We start from the raw sequence: 13,910 nt of genomic DNA, 5'->3' as shown, positions 1-13,910 counted from the left end.
CACCGCGGCGGGCCGCGATTGGCCGGGACGAGCCGCAGTTGACATGCGCATGCGCGCGCCGACGTGCGTCAAAACAAAGTGTAGTAGCGCTGGTTGCGCAGCAGCATTTTCTCGCGAGCGCTCGTAGTGGTAAGTGCGTCGTCGTCGTCGTCGTCGTACGTTGCGTTTATCATCGCGGTCGCGGGCGTCCGTTTCGTCGTATTTCGCCTGTTTTCGTCCCGGCGTCCTCTCCTCGATTACGCGAGTGCTCCTACGTACGACAGGAACGATGTCGTCGACGGTGAAGTATTCGTCGGACGAGCAGCTGAGCGGTGAGTAGAGAGCTCATAATAAGCAAAACAAAACGCTCGGTGCGCCGATTGTCAGACGCGACGACGCGGCCATTTCGCGCAGTGTCCCTGTCAGCCTCCCCCTCGGTCACCCTCTCCTCCTCCTCCACCCGCTTCCTTCTTTGACGCGAGCGTAAACAAACGCGCTTTGCTATTCATGACGGCATTTCGCGATGATGCGTCAGCGTTTGTTTTTCCAACTTTCGGCATGAAAATCGAGAGGGGGAAGAGTGAATAAAATTTGGTCAATATTTGCGACTTTGACGAGTTGTCAAAGTTGTGTTACGACAGTGATTCTCCGCGTTTGAACTCGTAGAGTAACGTACTCCGAAATTTGGCGCAGTTCGTTATAAATGACGTCACAGCGTCGCGTCGCGTCACATCAGTTTCTTCCCGCCATTTCGATCTTTCAATCTGTCACGCGTCGTATCTGACGGAAGGTTCAATTTTTGATGTCGCCTGCTTGAATCGATATTAGTCCTCCGACTGATCCTTTACGTGAAGCTGCACGAGATAAAGTCAATCTTCGCGAGGTACGCAGATTTAATTAATTACCTATCGACATATCATTCCCTCCCCCTCTCTTCTTTTCGCCATTAAAATATTTATACGATCCTTTTTTAAATACACCATTTTTCTCTTCTTGTCTCTTTTTGTGCTTTTTTAAATTATATATTTATGATATATTTTACTCATTAAAAATTAAATCAAAATGTTAGACAAAAAGTATCTCGAAGAAATTCATTTATTTTCATCGAACTTGTGCGCTTATAATATTCTAGGAGCAAGTGTTGCCTAACTTCATGTATATGCAAATATGTATGCAAATGCACGAATATATTATATTTTAGAGAATACTTCTTTTGATGAGCAAAAAAACAGATGAGATTAGAATATTCATGGTTTTGTGGTCAGCAGCGCAATTATCTTTTTGTTTGAAAATAAAAAGATAAAATGCTGTATATTAAAACTTTATTTTTATCTTTTTATTCGAAAATAAAAACATAAAAATCATATTTGAAAATAAAAATAAAATACATATAATTGCGAAAATATCCAAATCAAAAACATATGTATCGCGCGCAGCCTTCTTGACAATTTATTTATATTTCATATAAATAATTTATTTTCGTGTGTCACTCACGCGTCTATACGCTTCCATATAATACGTCATACGACATAATAATAAGATAAGATATGCTGAGAACGTACAATATAATACAACATTGTAATACGACGAAATTTTTCGTATCTTTGAACTTTATATAGTTTCTTTTTTTTTTAATACGTTATAATTATCTGAAGAAAATGCTGTGTATTAGAATATTCATAATTTGTTTTCAATCGATCTAACAGAAAGATTATTCGCCTCATGACTCGCTTTATCACGTACGAATCTCATCTCATGTGAAGGCCGCTTGAATTAAGCACGCAGATATGATTTCTATTATTGTAAGCATTATCTCGGTTTATTTTGCAAAGTATCGTCTGGCTGACGAAAAAAAAAAATAAGCACCTACCCGATGCTTTCATCTCGGTCGCGCTGCAGTTTGTTATCTGTTTTCTTTCTCCATCTCTCTTTTTTCTCCTCTCACGCGTTACATATTATTTAACTAACGTATCTTTCAAAAATGTTAACGCCAAACAGTGCCGTCCTCGTGATAATAAACCGCGAAATAAAATAAAATAATGTTCGGCGAGAGTAATTCAAGATTCGACGTTAAATTTATTCGCAGTTTGCGTGAATTATTTACATACATAGAAGATATCTAGATTTTTCTCTTTCATACTATTATTATCTCCCGAAAAATAAAACATCGCATTACAATACATAACTTTTATCAGCGTTTAGACTAATATTAAATCACTTTATTCTTATCTTCACGTATAAATTTTTTCCACGTTTCTGTGTTACTTGGATGTATTTGATTTCGCTGTATTCGCGTGGATATAATCTAATTCATAATGCATGATTTATTCGTGTATATTCATAGGACATCGGTGATAAATTATTCACGATAGCTCAGCGTGACAAGATATTTAATTTCAAAAGTAATTTTCCGAATAGATTTCGCACAGAAACAGATAGTCAAAGATTTGATTATGAAAAAAAAGAATCTTTTATTTTTTTTATTATTTAAAATAATTTTTTTAGGACAAAGGAAATGGAAAGAAAGATATTATCAGTATCTAAAATATGTTATGATTATTATTATGCAATTCTTTTTTTCCGGGACTATTGATAAAGTTTTCCAAGTCTTAAAACTGTTTGCAAAATCGTTTCCTTTGATTTCTTTGATCGTTAGATCATCTACGCAAATAGAACTGGATCAGTGTTCTGTAAACTCGTGCCCTAAGTGTTCTATTTAAATCGGAATGAGTTCTAACAAGAATATACAGTGCTCGATAAAGATCAAACTCGTATTTGTTAATATCATTATTATGTCTTTCTGTTTTTCTAATTCATAAAAGTATATACAATCAAACGATATTTTGCGTTTGGGATTTTTTTGCTGAGAATAATATCGATGATTTAGATCTAGAATTACTCAATATCATTCTCGATAAAATGATAATGTTGATATTCATTATCTATTGTTTGACAGAACGATATCGATGATTTGTCATTTCATATAAATAAAGGAAATTGAATCGTAATAATATCCAATTTCTAATTTAAATATCCCCATTATTTTCGACTGTTCTGGTATGAATCGAGATACATCGTTCCGATAAAACGAGAAAATGCGTAATAAATATTATCGAGAAATTGATACCACCCGAGGAGGAGAAGCAAACACACTCGGATATACATACGTTGCATTTCAAAATAACTACATCTGGAGGTCGTTTCCAAGGAGCATGAGTCATTTCCACAAACTCGTTTCTTCACACGATCGTGAACACGCGATCGTGTACTTCTAGCGTATCTACGTGCTCCTCCTCAGGAACTGGACTTATTAAAGCGACGTTGACCCGAAATCCCTCCGAGAGCGTATTCAGGAGTCTACGTGACTCGGCTCACGTAGACAGTCTCTTTCTCTTTCTCTCTCATCTTCTCGAACGATCTCTCATATTTCTGACGTGTACGTCTAAATATTCAATCACAATATCCCGTGTATCAATAAATCAATAAATCTCAAATATTCGCGAACATATTCTGATAGAAAGGTTATAACAAAGTTAATTTCAAAAGTGTTAAGAGTCTTTAAATTCTATCGATACACTGGTCTCATAATTCATGTAATTTACACTTTGTACAATACAATATCGCGCTATATATAAATATGAGATCTCGCCGCGTGTTCACTCATTTACATTGGACTATCTAAGCATGTTTAATTTAAACCACATATAAACGTATGTGCGCGATTATCAGCTGCTTGCACGCCTACGAGCAATGGTGTGTTAATCGAAATGGCAGACGGTCGAAAGAGAGGGAATGCATGCATCTATATTTAGCTGGTAAGGTCCATTGCCGGTCCTTAATCCGATTGATTAAGGCTATCCGATTCTGCGAGACACGTGACAATTTCATGCTCCGAATGTAATCTTGTGGACACAATGCGTGCAATATATGTTTAGAAAAAAAAATCGGCGAATATGTATACAATTATTTGTTTCATTGATATATATATATATATATATATATATATATATATATCAAGCGTATAAAAATATTTTGAGAGCTCGTGAATATTTCGTACAAATATTTTGTTTTCCGCGAAATATTAAAACTTTGTTCCTTTATTAATATACTAGAACAACACAAGCGCGCGCTATTCCTCGATTTTATATAAAAAAGAATGATATTTTTATATAAAGTTTGTTTAAACTTGATTAATATTTTTTGACAGAAATCAGCTGATTTCTATCAAAAAATATTAATCGCAGATAAGGTATTATAACATATTATTTACAACATATTACTATTTTAATTTTTATAACCTATTATTATTTTAAAATTTAATTAGTAAATTAACGCTTTATTAATATTTTTTGACAGTTATCAGCTGGTTTCTGTATCATTCTTTTTAACATAAAATCGAGGAATGTCGCGCGCGTGTTGTTCTAATCTCTTTCTAAAAGAGGCATGTTAAGTCGATTCTCGCAAGTATTGTTGTCTCCTTTTTACGATGTTGATTAGCTGCCTTGATTTGCATTGTGCGTTATATTCATAGCATCGAGAGGCTGTCATCGCGAGGGTTAGCAGTTTGACAGTTTGTCCAAAATAAAATAAAATAAAATAATAATATGTTTTAATATTTTAAATTCGATTAATGTTTTTGACAGTTATCAGCTGATTTCTGTCAAAAAATATTAATCGCGGACAAAGTATATATTATAACATATATTATTTACAATTTACAACATATTATTATAATTAAAATTATAATATTTTGTAAGTAATATATGTATGTTATAATACTTTATCCGCGATTAATATTTTTTGATAGAAATCAGCTGATAACTGTCAAAAATATTAATCGAGTTTAAAGTATTATAACATATTATATTACTTACAAAATATTATTATTTAAAACATATTATTTTATATAATTTTATTTTGGACAAACTGTCAAACTGCTAATCCTTGTGATGATAGCTGCTCGATACTATAAATATAACGCACAACGCGAATCGAGACAGCCAATCAGCATCGCGGAAAAGTGACAATAATATTAATAACGTCTTGTTTAGAAAAGGATATGACGAATTACGTATAATATTTAAAATAGATATCTTCTTTTCTTGGATGTTGTCCCGCAGAAAAAAAGATTTTTAACACGTTTTTAATATTCTAGATATCATGAACATTTGAAACCGTAACCACATCATTTAGCTTTAACGAAATACAACAATATTTCCACTTGTGGTTTGTTGCCGATGTAACAGAAATCGTTTGCGAAATATACGTTCATGTGAGAAGCAATGAAGCCTCTTGAGAATCGGCTTGCACATCCTGTGATCATCATCACACTCGTTCACTGTCAACACGTGTATCTTGACAGACACATGCTCGTTTAACATTTATGAATGATTGAATGATGGTAGAAAAATCATATTTTTTTTCTCGAGGCTAATAAATATTATTTCAATATTTACACACTTTTCTCGAACTTTTAGTTACATGTTAAGAAATTAAAAATTATAAGACATTAAATTAATTCCCTAGATAAGGAGAGAGAGAAAGAGAGAGAGAAATTTTTTATATTACTTATTTTTTCAGATACTTTCAACTTTATCAATCTACATATTTTCGATGATTATTTGACAATAATGCATTACTTATTAAATACACAAAATGATGTCCATTTTGCGCGAGTCTAAATAAATGTTAAAAATATTATTTCGATATCTAAGCACATCTTTTTAAAGTAGGCAGTTCGATTGAAAACAATATGTCGATCTCTCACCGATTAGTAGTACAAGGTCAGATAATTAAGGATAATAAGCAGCAGTTATCATAAGTCAATTTATGGGAGATGGCAAATAGTGCGATTAGAGACTTAACCTAATAGATATCTTTAAAGATAAGCTGTTGATATTTTCAATGTAAGTGAAGTCATAGCCTATACATATATGCAGTCGTGCAAACTTGCACGTACGACGTCAAATTGAAATGCAGATTCGCGAAATAACAAGTTATTAACATAAATCAATAATTAGCGTGATTTAAGTATTTTACGAGTAAGAGATATATGATATTCTACGTGCGCACACAAATAGTAATGAAATGATTAAATGTTTTCATTTTTTATTACATATTTGATTCTTCACAGTCCTAGCTTTCGCTTTACATTTGCATTTGGTCGTCAAATAATGTAGCGGTTTATCGTACGAGTAGAAGCTCCGATTTGTCAGCGCGGTTAAACGACGTAATTTGTCCATGTTGATTCGAACATGATCGCTGCTGATCAAGTAATGGCAATCTGCAAGTCTGTGAATAGATTCTCCGGGCCTTTGATCTTCGACGATGTCCATCGATGTTTACAATTTGACGCACAAAAGAGATACGCGATACGCATCCGTAATCAGGATACTATGTACAGGTTCGCAGTTAATATGTTCGCAGTTAATAATGTTTGCAAAAGTATACGAGCGAGGAGTTATGCAAATGCATGCAGTTTTTTAAACGTCAAACGACACGTGTGTGCCTAATACAACAAGCACGTATATAACACTTATTCCGTCTCGCGCTCCGCGTCAACGCGACTCGCGAATCCGGTGAATTTAGACATTAATGACTTGAGCGGTGATAGAGGGAGGATGTTTACGAATGCTGCGGAATTAAACAACGCAATTTTTATAGGAAGTGATTTTGCATGAAACGCGAGGCGCCATCGGGATCGTGAGAAACAAGATATTCTTGCCCGCGAGTATCGATTATTTTCCTGCGTACGTTATATAATGCGTAACGATAAATAGACATTTGATATCGGTGGTATAATATGAAATATCTCAATGCAATTAAGCTGAATATTATTTTTGTAATATTATAGCTTTCTTATTTAATATATGGAAATAATTGATAATAATAAAACGGAGATTTGTAACATAAAGAAAAAATATTGTCCTCTGCCATTTTTTCTCAAAGTGCTGTATTTTTTATGGAGTCTACTACAAACAAAATTTTGATGGCTGCAAGCAATTATAAACGAAATTTTATTTTTTTCGTGAAAATATATATAAAATGTGATTTTTAAATATTTTTCTAAGAGTAATTATATCTAAACACACACAAAAGTAAGATAATAATCTACATGAATTTAGCACTCTACTTTATTAAAAGTTATATACTTTTTTTGTATGTAAAAAAATTAAAAAGAATCAGGTACGCTGTAGATTTAAGTTTGAATTTTCGTGTCGTGTATTTTTTGAAGTATGACATATGTTTCGTTGAGTAAGTGAAAAAGCTTGGTTAATAAAAAATTTATGTCAAGCTCGTCGCGCACGGCGCTATACATGTTTGTCGAATAGATTTTTTTTCCATTTTCCGATGACCTCGCTCGATATCACATTTATACTATACGTGTTATCGCACGTATCTTCGTCGAGCCGACAATGCGAATAGCATTGCATAAAGCATAAAGCACCTATGCTTATGCAAGCGATCGCTTCTACTTGCCACCGACTATTCATTGTTCACGAGTTTTTGCATACTGCGAAAATTTTTTGTAGGGAAAAAAATTATCTTTCTGCATTAAAAAAAAAAAATATATATATATATTTTTTTTTATATATATATATATATATATATGTATGTATATTGTAAAGATATATACAGCAATTAGCATAATTATAAAATTATGCATTACTGTCTTATACAAGCAGACGAAAGAGACGTCTTGTTGTTTGCGTACTCAACTTGAAAGTATTGATTTAATATGTTAATACGTTGATGTAGATTAAATTATACAGCGACGCGTATGTATTATATAGTCGCGCATCGTAACTATTCATTGTTATAATTCGTATCCTTGCAAGATACTTAGATTGCTCGGTCGGAAATAAGAATCGCGTGACGGATCCACCATGTAATCACAAATTTCGAGAAGTTCGTGCGTGATAAATTTATTGTTCAGCTTTCCATGCCGACGATTATTTCGCCGCTGAGAAAAAGTGTTTTAGTGTTTTGTGTATATAAAATCGATTGATATACATACATAAAACGAAAGTTATTTCACGTATTTTTAAATGAAATCATTTGGAAAATTATTGTTCGGGAAAGCAATGATTTTTCCGAAGGACGCGTCAGTCTCCAAGATGCGTTATTACACGACTGTAGCCGTATTTTTGCTCCGAGATATATCGACGCGAGTCAGATCGGGCGAAAGCGCGAATGTGCCTCGGCGACGGTTTACGAATAGGTGAACGAACTCGAAGTAAACCTCATCGCCCGGATCGGATGATTTGCGCGACTAGAAGAGCGGTGGCGGTGATGGCAATAATCGCTCGACACCAACCATGTCGTAGCTGTCACGTGCGTTACGCATGACGCGTAAACGCTATACGCATAAACGCGACGACGGAACGTCGCGATTAATAAATCACCTTTAATCGATATTACTCTTTTCTCTTCCCGTTTGTATCGTCGGTTCTTAGATAATGCTAAAAATTTTGCTTTAATACGTTGATATGTAATCTGCTGTTTATAGTATATATAATTACCGATTAACGTAAGTATACCGAAGTCCGAGCTGCGTCTTAAAATGAAACTTATTTAATAAAATTATCAATAAAGTATAAGCAACAAATACAAAATTCTGGAATCTGAACTCTGACCGGTGATAGATAACGTGTCTATCTCTGACAGCTGAATCACAATTAACGAAACTGGAACTAACTTGCTTACGGGAAATCTGACTGACTAGTCATATTTCTATGAAAAAGTAGCTAACTCGTTAATAACAAGATAAAATAATAGCGTGTACTATTTTTGTACACTGTTAGCGCAGTAGTTTCGTAATTATGGAAATCAAAGTCTGTTGAAGCGTGGAATATAAATGTATATCCGTTATCCAGTTAGCAAATTATCGCAGCGACGGTAGATGAACCCGATGTTTCATCAGCAATGAGTTCATCCTTATTATATGATTACGTTATATGATTACATACCAGAGTTTATAATCGAATGTTTTATTGCATCATTTTACACGTGGCAATTTTAATGAAATATACGTTATTAATGATGTAAAAAATCAATTAGATCGCATAAAAATAATTATATACAATTAATATGCTTGAAATATATCATAATGACATTTATTTATACTCGTAAATAAAGTTTTCCAAAATTGCTATTAGGGAGAGAAATTATATTTTATATATTTCGAGCTTATCTATCTCATTATTCAATTTTATAAACGCAAATATAAAATATTGTTTTGATATTCTGATGAATATTTTATATTTTTACTTTCTCAATGACTTATGAAAAGTAAATTGTATTTTTTTACATGAAATTGTAATTTCATTGTACAGTCTCTTATGAATTGCAAAGTTTGTAGTTCGAAAGAGGAAAAAAATTGCTGAAACTGCAGGTGCATCTTGTGATTTTTATCGTACAAAAATACACAATTGAATTTTTCCTTATTTAACTCATAATTGAAACGGAATATTGATAACACGCACAGTTTATAAAAGAAAGTTTCTCTATGTGAGGATCTCTATTTTTCTTAAATTTGCCATTGAATGATCCAATTGAACGGTCCAATTATCCAGCTCTATATATAGTTGCATCGATCGATTACTCACGCTACTTAGTGTATCAATGAGCATCTTGATTTATACGTTATAGAGTTAATGGCCATGAATTTGATAGTCAATTTATAAATTGCGGAATATGATTTATATATGTATTATTTTTTCTGCGAAAAATTTGCACATAAAAAATGCCTAATTTCGTAATACCGACCATTGTTTCATTATTATTGACGAGACGATTATTATTCTACGATGTAAACCTATCTTTGATTTTCATTGTAATATATTGTAATATCCCGATAAAGTGCTTTACTAATTAATAAAATTTTAGTTTTATCAAATATGTATAAGTAAAAAGATCGATTGAGCCGATCTGTATTTCATTAAATGTTAAGATTAAAATCATCACGCATGATTTACCGTCATTTATTTTATGACGCACATTGAGTATTTTTCTTAACATGTAAAAAACGAAATTGTTCTAGCAGAACGATGATTTGATATGACAATTATTTATTGTCAACGTGTCAGCATTTTATTTTATTATACTGCTTACGTAAAAGGTACGAGACGTTAAAAAATTATCACCAATGTCATTGTGTGCATAATGACATTGATAAAGTCATATTTAATCACATTTTTATTTGTTAACATTCTGCGTGACGAAAATCGTGAATCACGCATCGTGATATTATTTATAAAGAAATATTGAAGAAATAAAAAGACATAATAATAATGATTATTAAAAGATATGATATTAATGCACATTTTCAAAAAAATGTTTATTATTCTAAATGTATAACGATTTTTTAAATAACTTTATAACTTTTTAATAATTTCCAAGATCTCGTTGTATTTCAATATTTATGCGTTGAAGATTGAACATTGAAATATTAAATTTATTTTTGTGTTTCTGATAGTTTTATTAGTGCAAAGATCGATGTTACACATATGATGAAAATCAATATTGATTACGTATAATGAATCAATACATAAGATGGTCGACGCTATATTTATGAATTTTCCCTTCAACTTGACCTCGTAGGGTTACTCTAATCGATATGATGGCATGTGATGCTATTTTTAAAGATATTACAGTCTGTCATCGCGCGTATATCGTTCAACGACATTAACGACATGTTCTTTGTACATTATATATGGAACATTTTTCATTATCATATTAAAAACTTTGCATAAAAACATTTTAAACATATTAGAAATAAATTTTAATACAAAATTAAATATCTTTTGTATTAAAATTTGATTACAATTAAAAAATTGCAACACGTTATAGCTTATCATTAAATTTTTATTAAAGAATATAAAAAAAATTATAAAAAATTATTATAGTATTAGAAATGACGAAATAACTTTTACTTCTTCTTAGCATTTATTAATAATAACAAATTTTATTCATGAAAATCTCGATAATAATATTTAAAAGTATAGATGAAACCAACAAATACGTAAAATTATTAGCTACTATTTATTTTCATTCTTATATTTCTTGCGATAAAATTTTAAGCGTTATAATTGTGTGCGCACATAATAAATTATCACTACCGGCACTGTGAGAAATGGCTGCAACGTGAGAATATTTACCGGAGTTACCGGAAAAGCTGCCGGACGGATACGAGCGCAAAATACAAAATAATAAACAGATTTTCTTTTTTAACTGCGCAGAATCATGGGTGGAGCTGGTGCCGGATCCGCCGCTAGCGGCCCGGATAACGCCGACACCTTTTAGCATCACCGGCGAACGCGAATACCTGCGACTTCTTCGAGAAGCACAAAGAGATTCCACACATTCGTCGGCGAGGCATTCCTTGGCATCTTCGCGCCGAGACACTCCAAGAGACAGGTGAGAAAAGTTCAAGTTTAACTAGATCATGCGGCTCTCTTCCCGCAAAATTCTAAAAATTTCGTTTCGTGTACTCTCTCGATGCGAAGTAGGATACTCCTTTAGAGACACGGTTCATGAAACTGTATGAAGAACTTTTTAAAATTGCGATGAAAATGTAGGTGACACTTTGGTTACTTTCGAGAGACTATAAGAGCCTTGAAGAGCTAAGCATTTTGCGGACAATGTATAGTAAATTTTTATTATATTCGGAGTTACTTGTCAGCTAACAAAGTCGGCTCTTCAAACAGATACTCATAAGCGCAAGGGAAAAAGTCTCTGCTATATTCCTTTTTTATTCTTTAAAAAAGGTTTCGCAGTAGAAAGTAAGAAGTGTTGTCAGATATAAGTCACAGTCGAGACGATTCGTACATTGAAACTCCTCGAAGCCGAATAGATAAGAGCGAAAAAAGAGGGATAACCTACTGGTTATATCACGACCACGATTGCGTTTTAGCGAATTATTTTAAATGGCTTTAAAGCGGAATTGTTTTTTGAATTTTATCGTTGATGATGAATATATGCTCGATAGCGATCGTGCAAATGCAACAATTACTGCGTAACAGACATGAAATCTGTAAAAGTATTATAAATATCTTAATTACATCATACATATATTAATTACAGTTCTTTCTTTTACTTACAAACCTCTTAAATTTAATTAGAAATTTACGTAAAAAATGATATTTTGCAAATTATAATTTATATACGTTTCATGTGTCTTCTTTTTTCTTTTAATATATCCGAGAGATCCAAAGAGATCTGTAATCTATATTTTGCTGCCACAAAATTGTCTCATTTACATCTCTTTTAGAAAAAAAATCCTTAATTTAAATAGCAGCAGAATTTAATTCATGCACACAGTTACTGATATTCTTAATGCAAGTGCACTTTCGAATTGGCATTAAATTGGTTCTCATTCACAGTTGCATTGCAGAACGCAAACGGAGATAAAGATATCGCGTAGAGTCACCTTTAAAAAATGAAGATTTACAATTACAAATATAAACATTTACAATATAGTTTTTTTACTTTTGTCGCATCTCGATATTTGGATGGCTGAATTAACACGTGGCTCTTCAGTTAATTAACCGTGGCACGGTTAGTAAAGTAGCGTTGTTGTTAAACTCATACAAATATCTTGGCAGAAGAACAAAAACGATGCATCTTTGTGCGACACGTGAAGAGACAAAGAAACGTATATTCCCGATATGTCTACATACAAGAGTCTCCGAAAATAGTCGAGACGCATATTTTCTGACACACAAAGAAAGGAAGGGAAAATTCGTGAGAAACGAAATTAAATTGAACAAATATACGCGGTTAAATAAAGTTACGGTAAAACGACACGTCGATTTGCATTTGTACGGTCGTAATTTTCCACGTAACGTTATCTCGAACGTTAAAATCGTCGCGATCCTGTTATTAACAATATCTGCGCAACAGTGTGGCGAATATTCGCTCGAATCTCGAAACGAACGACACGTGTCGCGCAATATTATATTATACATTTAATCCGCTTTACTGCTTTGTTTGCGTGTATTTTGCATTCATCACCCGTTATCGGTTTCTTTATGAGCGACGAAATATGTTTTAGGAAAGAAATTAACGAGCTGATTAGCACCATTGATTTAACAAATGTTTTAGCGTACAAATATTAAATGTTTTATTGTTAATCACACAAACTTTGGCATTCATTACTGAAGAGAATTTTGTCACGATAAACTGCTTTTTAACAACTGGTGAGAATGACAATGAGACATTTTAATTTTAAAAGAGTAAAAAAAAAAGGAATCTTCTTGAAAAGTTTTTTTTCTGGGCATATTATCTCTAAACAAATGAGTTTTTAAATTATAGATAAATATTTTTTATCTGCCATTCTTTTAAACAATACGATTTTTGTTTAACATAATAAGTCCAATTGTTATAATTTTTAAAAACCCTGCACGTAGCCTATCTCTTAGAAACTAAAGTTTACCAAATATTGTCTCGTTCATATTAATTTAATCAATTAATATTACGCAATCCATTCGTCAGGGTTATATAAGATATCTTATCGAAATCGAACAGCAAGATATTAATCATTATTGAATTCTAACGATATTAATTATTATTGAATCTAATATACATATATATATATATTTAAACAACTATTTCTTTTACTTAAATTTATCCGCTTTGGAAAAAAAAAATCTAATGGGAAGAGCCGGATAACGTACATAACACATTGTACGATGCATTTGACATAAGTGCATCATTACGTTTGTCGAGTTTAATGAGGCTTTTACCACGATGTATTTTGGCGATAACGAGCCCAATCGCGCCAAGTTTTCCGTGGTCGCGATATCGGTGACAGGCGTCAAGGATAAAATTATTGCAATCGCGAAAGTGTCGTGGGCTCGATCGATTTTACGACGCACCGATAAATCATATGTGTGGGGGATCGCGAACTTCCAAGGCGACAATTATCGTGA

At 32.8% G+C, this 13,910-nt stretch overlaps 1 protein-coding gene across 2 annotated transcripts in view; it reads left to right on the top strand.

Moving 5' to 3' along the window:
• Positions 1-120: 120 nt before the first annotated feature.
• The window catches only part of Bnip3 (BCL2 interacting protein 3), a 26,100-nt gene continuing 12,310 nt past the window's right edge, over positions 121-13,910 (top strand). Inside the window, exons 1-2 of one of the 2 annotated variants that reach the window (XM_083048471.1) lie at positions 121-311; positions 11,220-11,397. In XM_083048471.1, the coding sequence (XP_082904597.1) occupies positions 269-311; positions 11,220-11,397 (221 nt within the window). In that variant the 5' untranslated portion in view covers positions 121-268. The remainder of the gene's footprint in view (positions 312-11,219; positions 11,398-13,910) is intronic. The other variant, XM_083048400.1, reaches the window with a different exon arrangement.

Source organism: Prenolepis imparis, unplaced genomic scaffold, assembly GCF_030444845.1.
Source record: "Prenolepis imparis isolate NDT839.2.m4 unplaced genomic scaffold, iyPreImpa1.0 SCAF_1, whole genome shotgun sequence".
Lineage (NCBI taxonomy): Eukaryota > Metazoa > Arthropoda > Insecta > Hymenoptera > Formicidae > Prenolepis > Prenolepis imparis.
The sequence above is the reverse complement of the archived record's forward strand: the minus strand, read 5'-3'. Positions and strand labels throughout refer to the sequence as shown.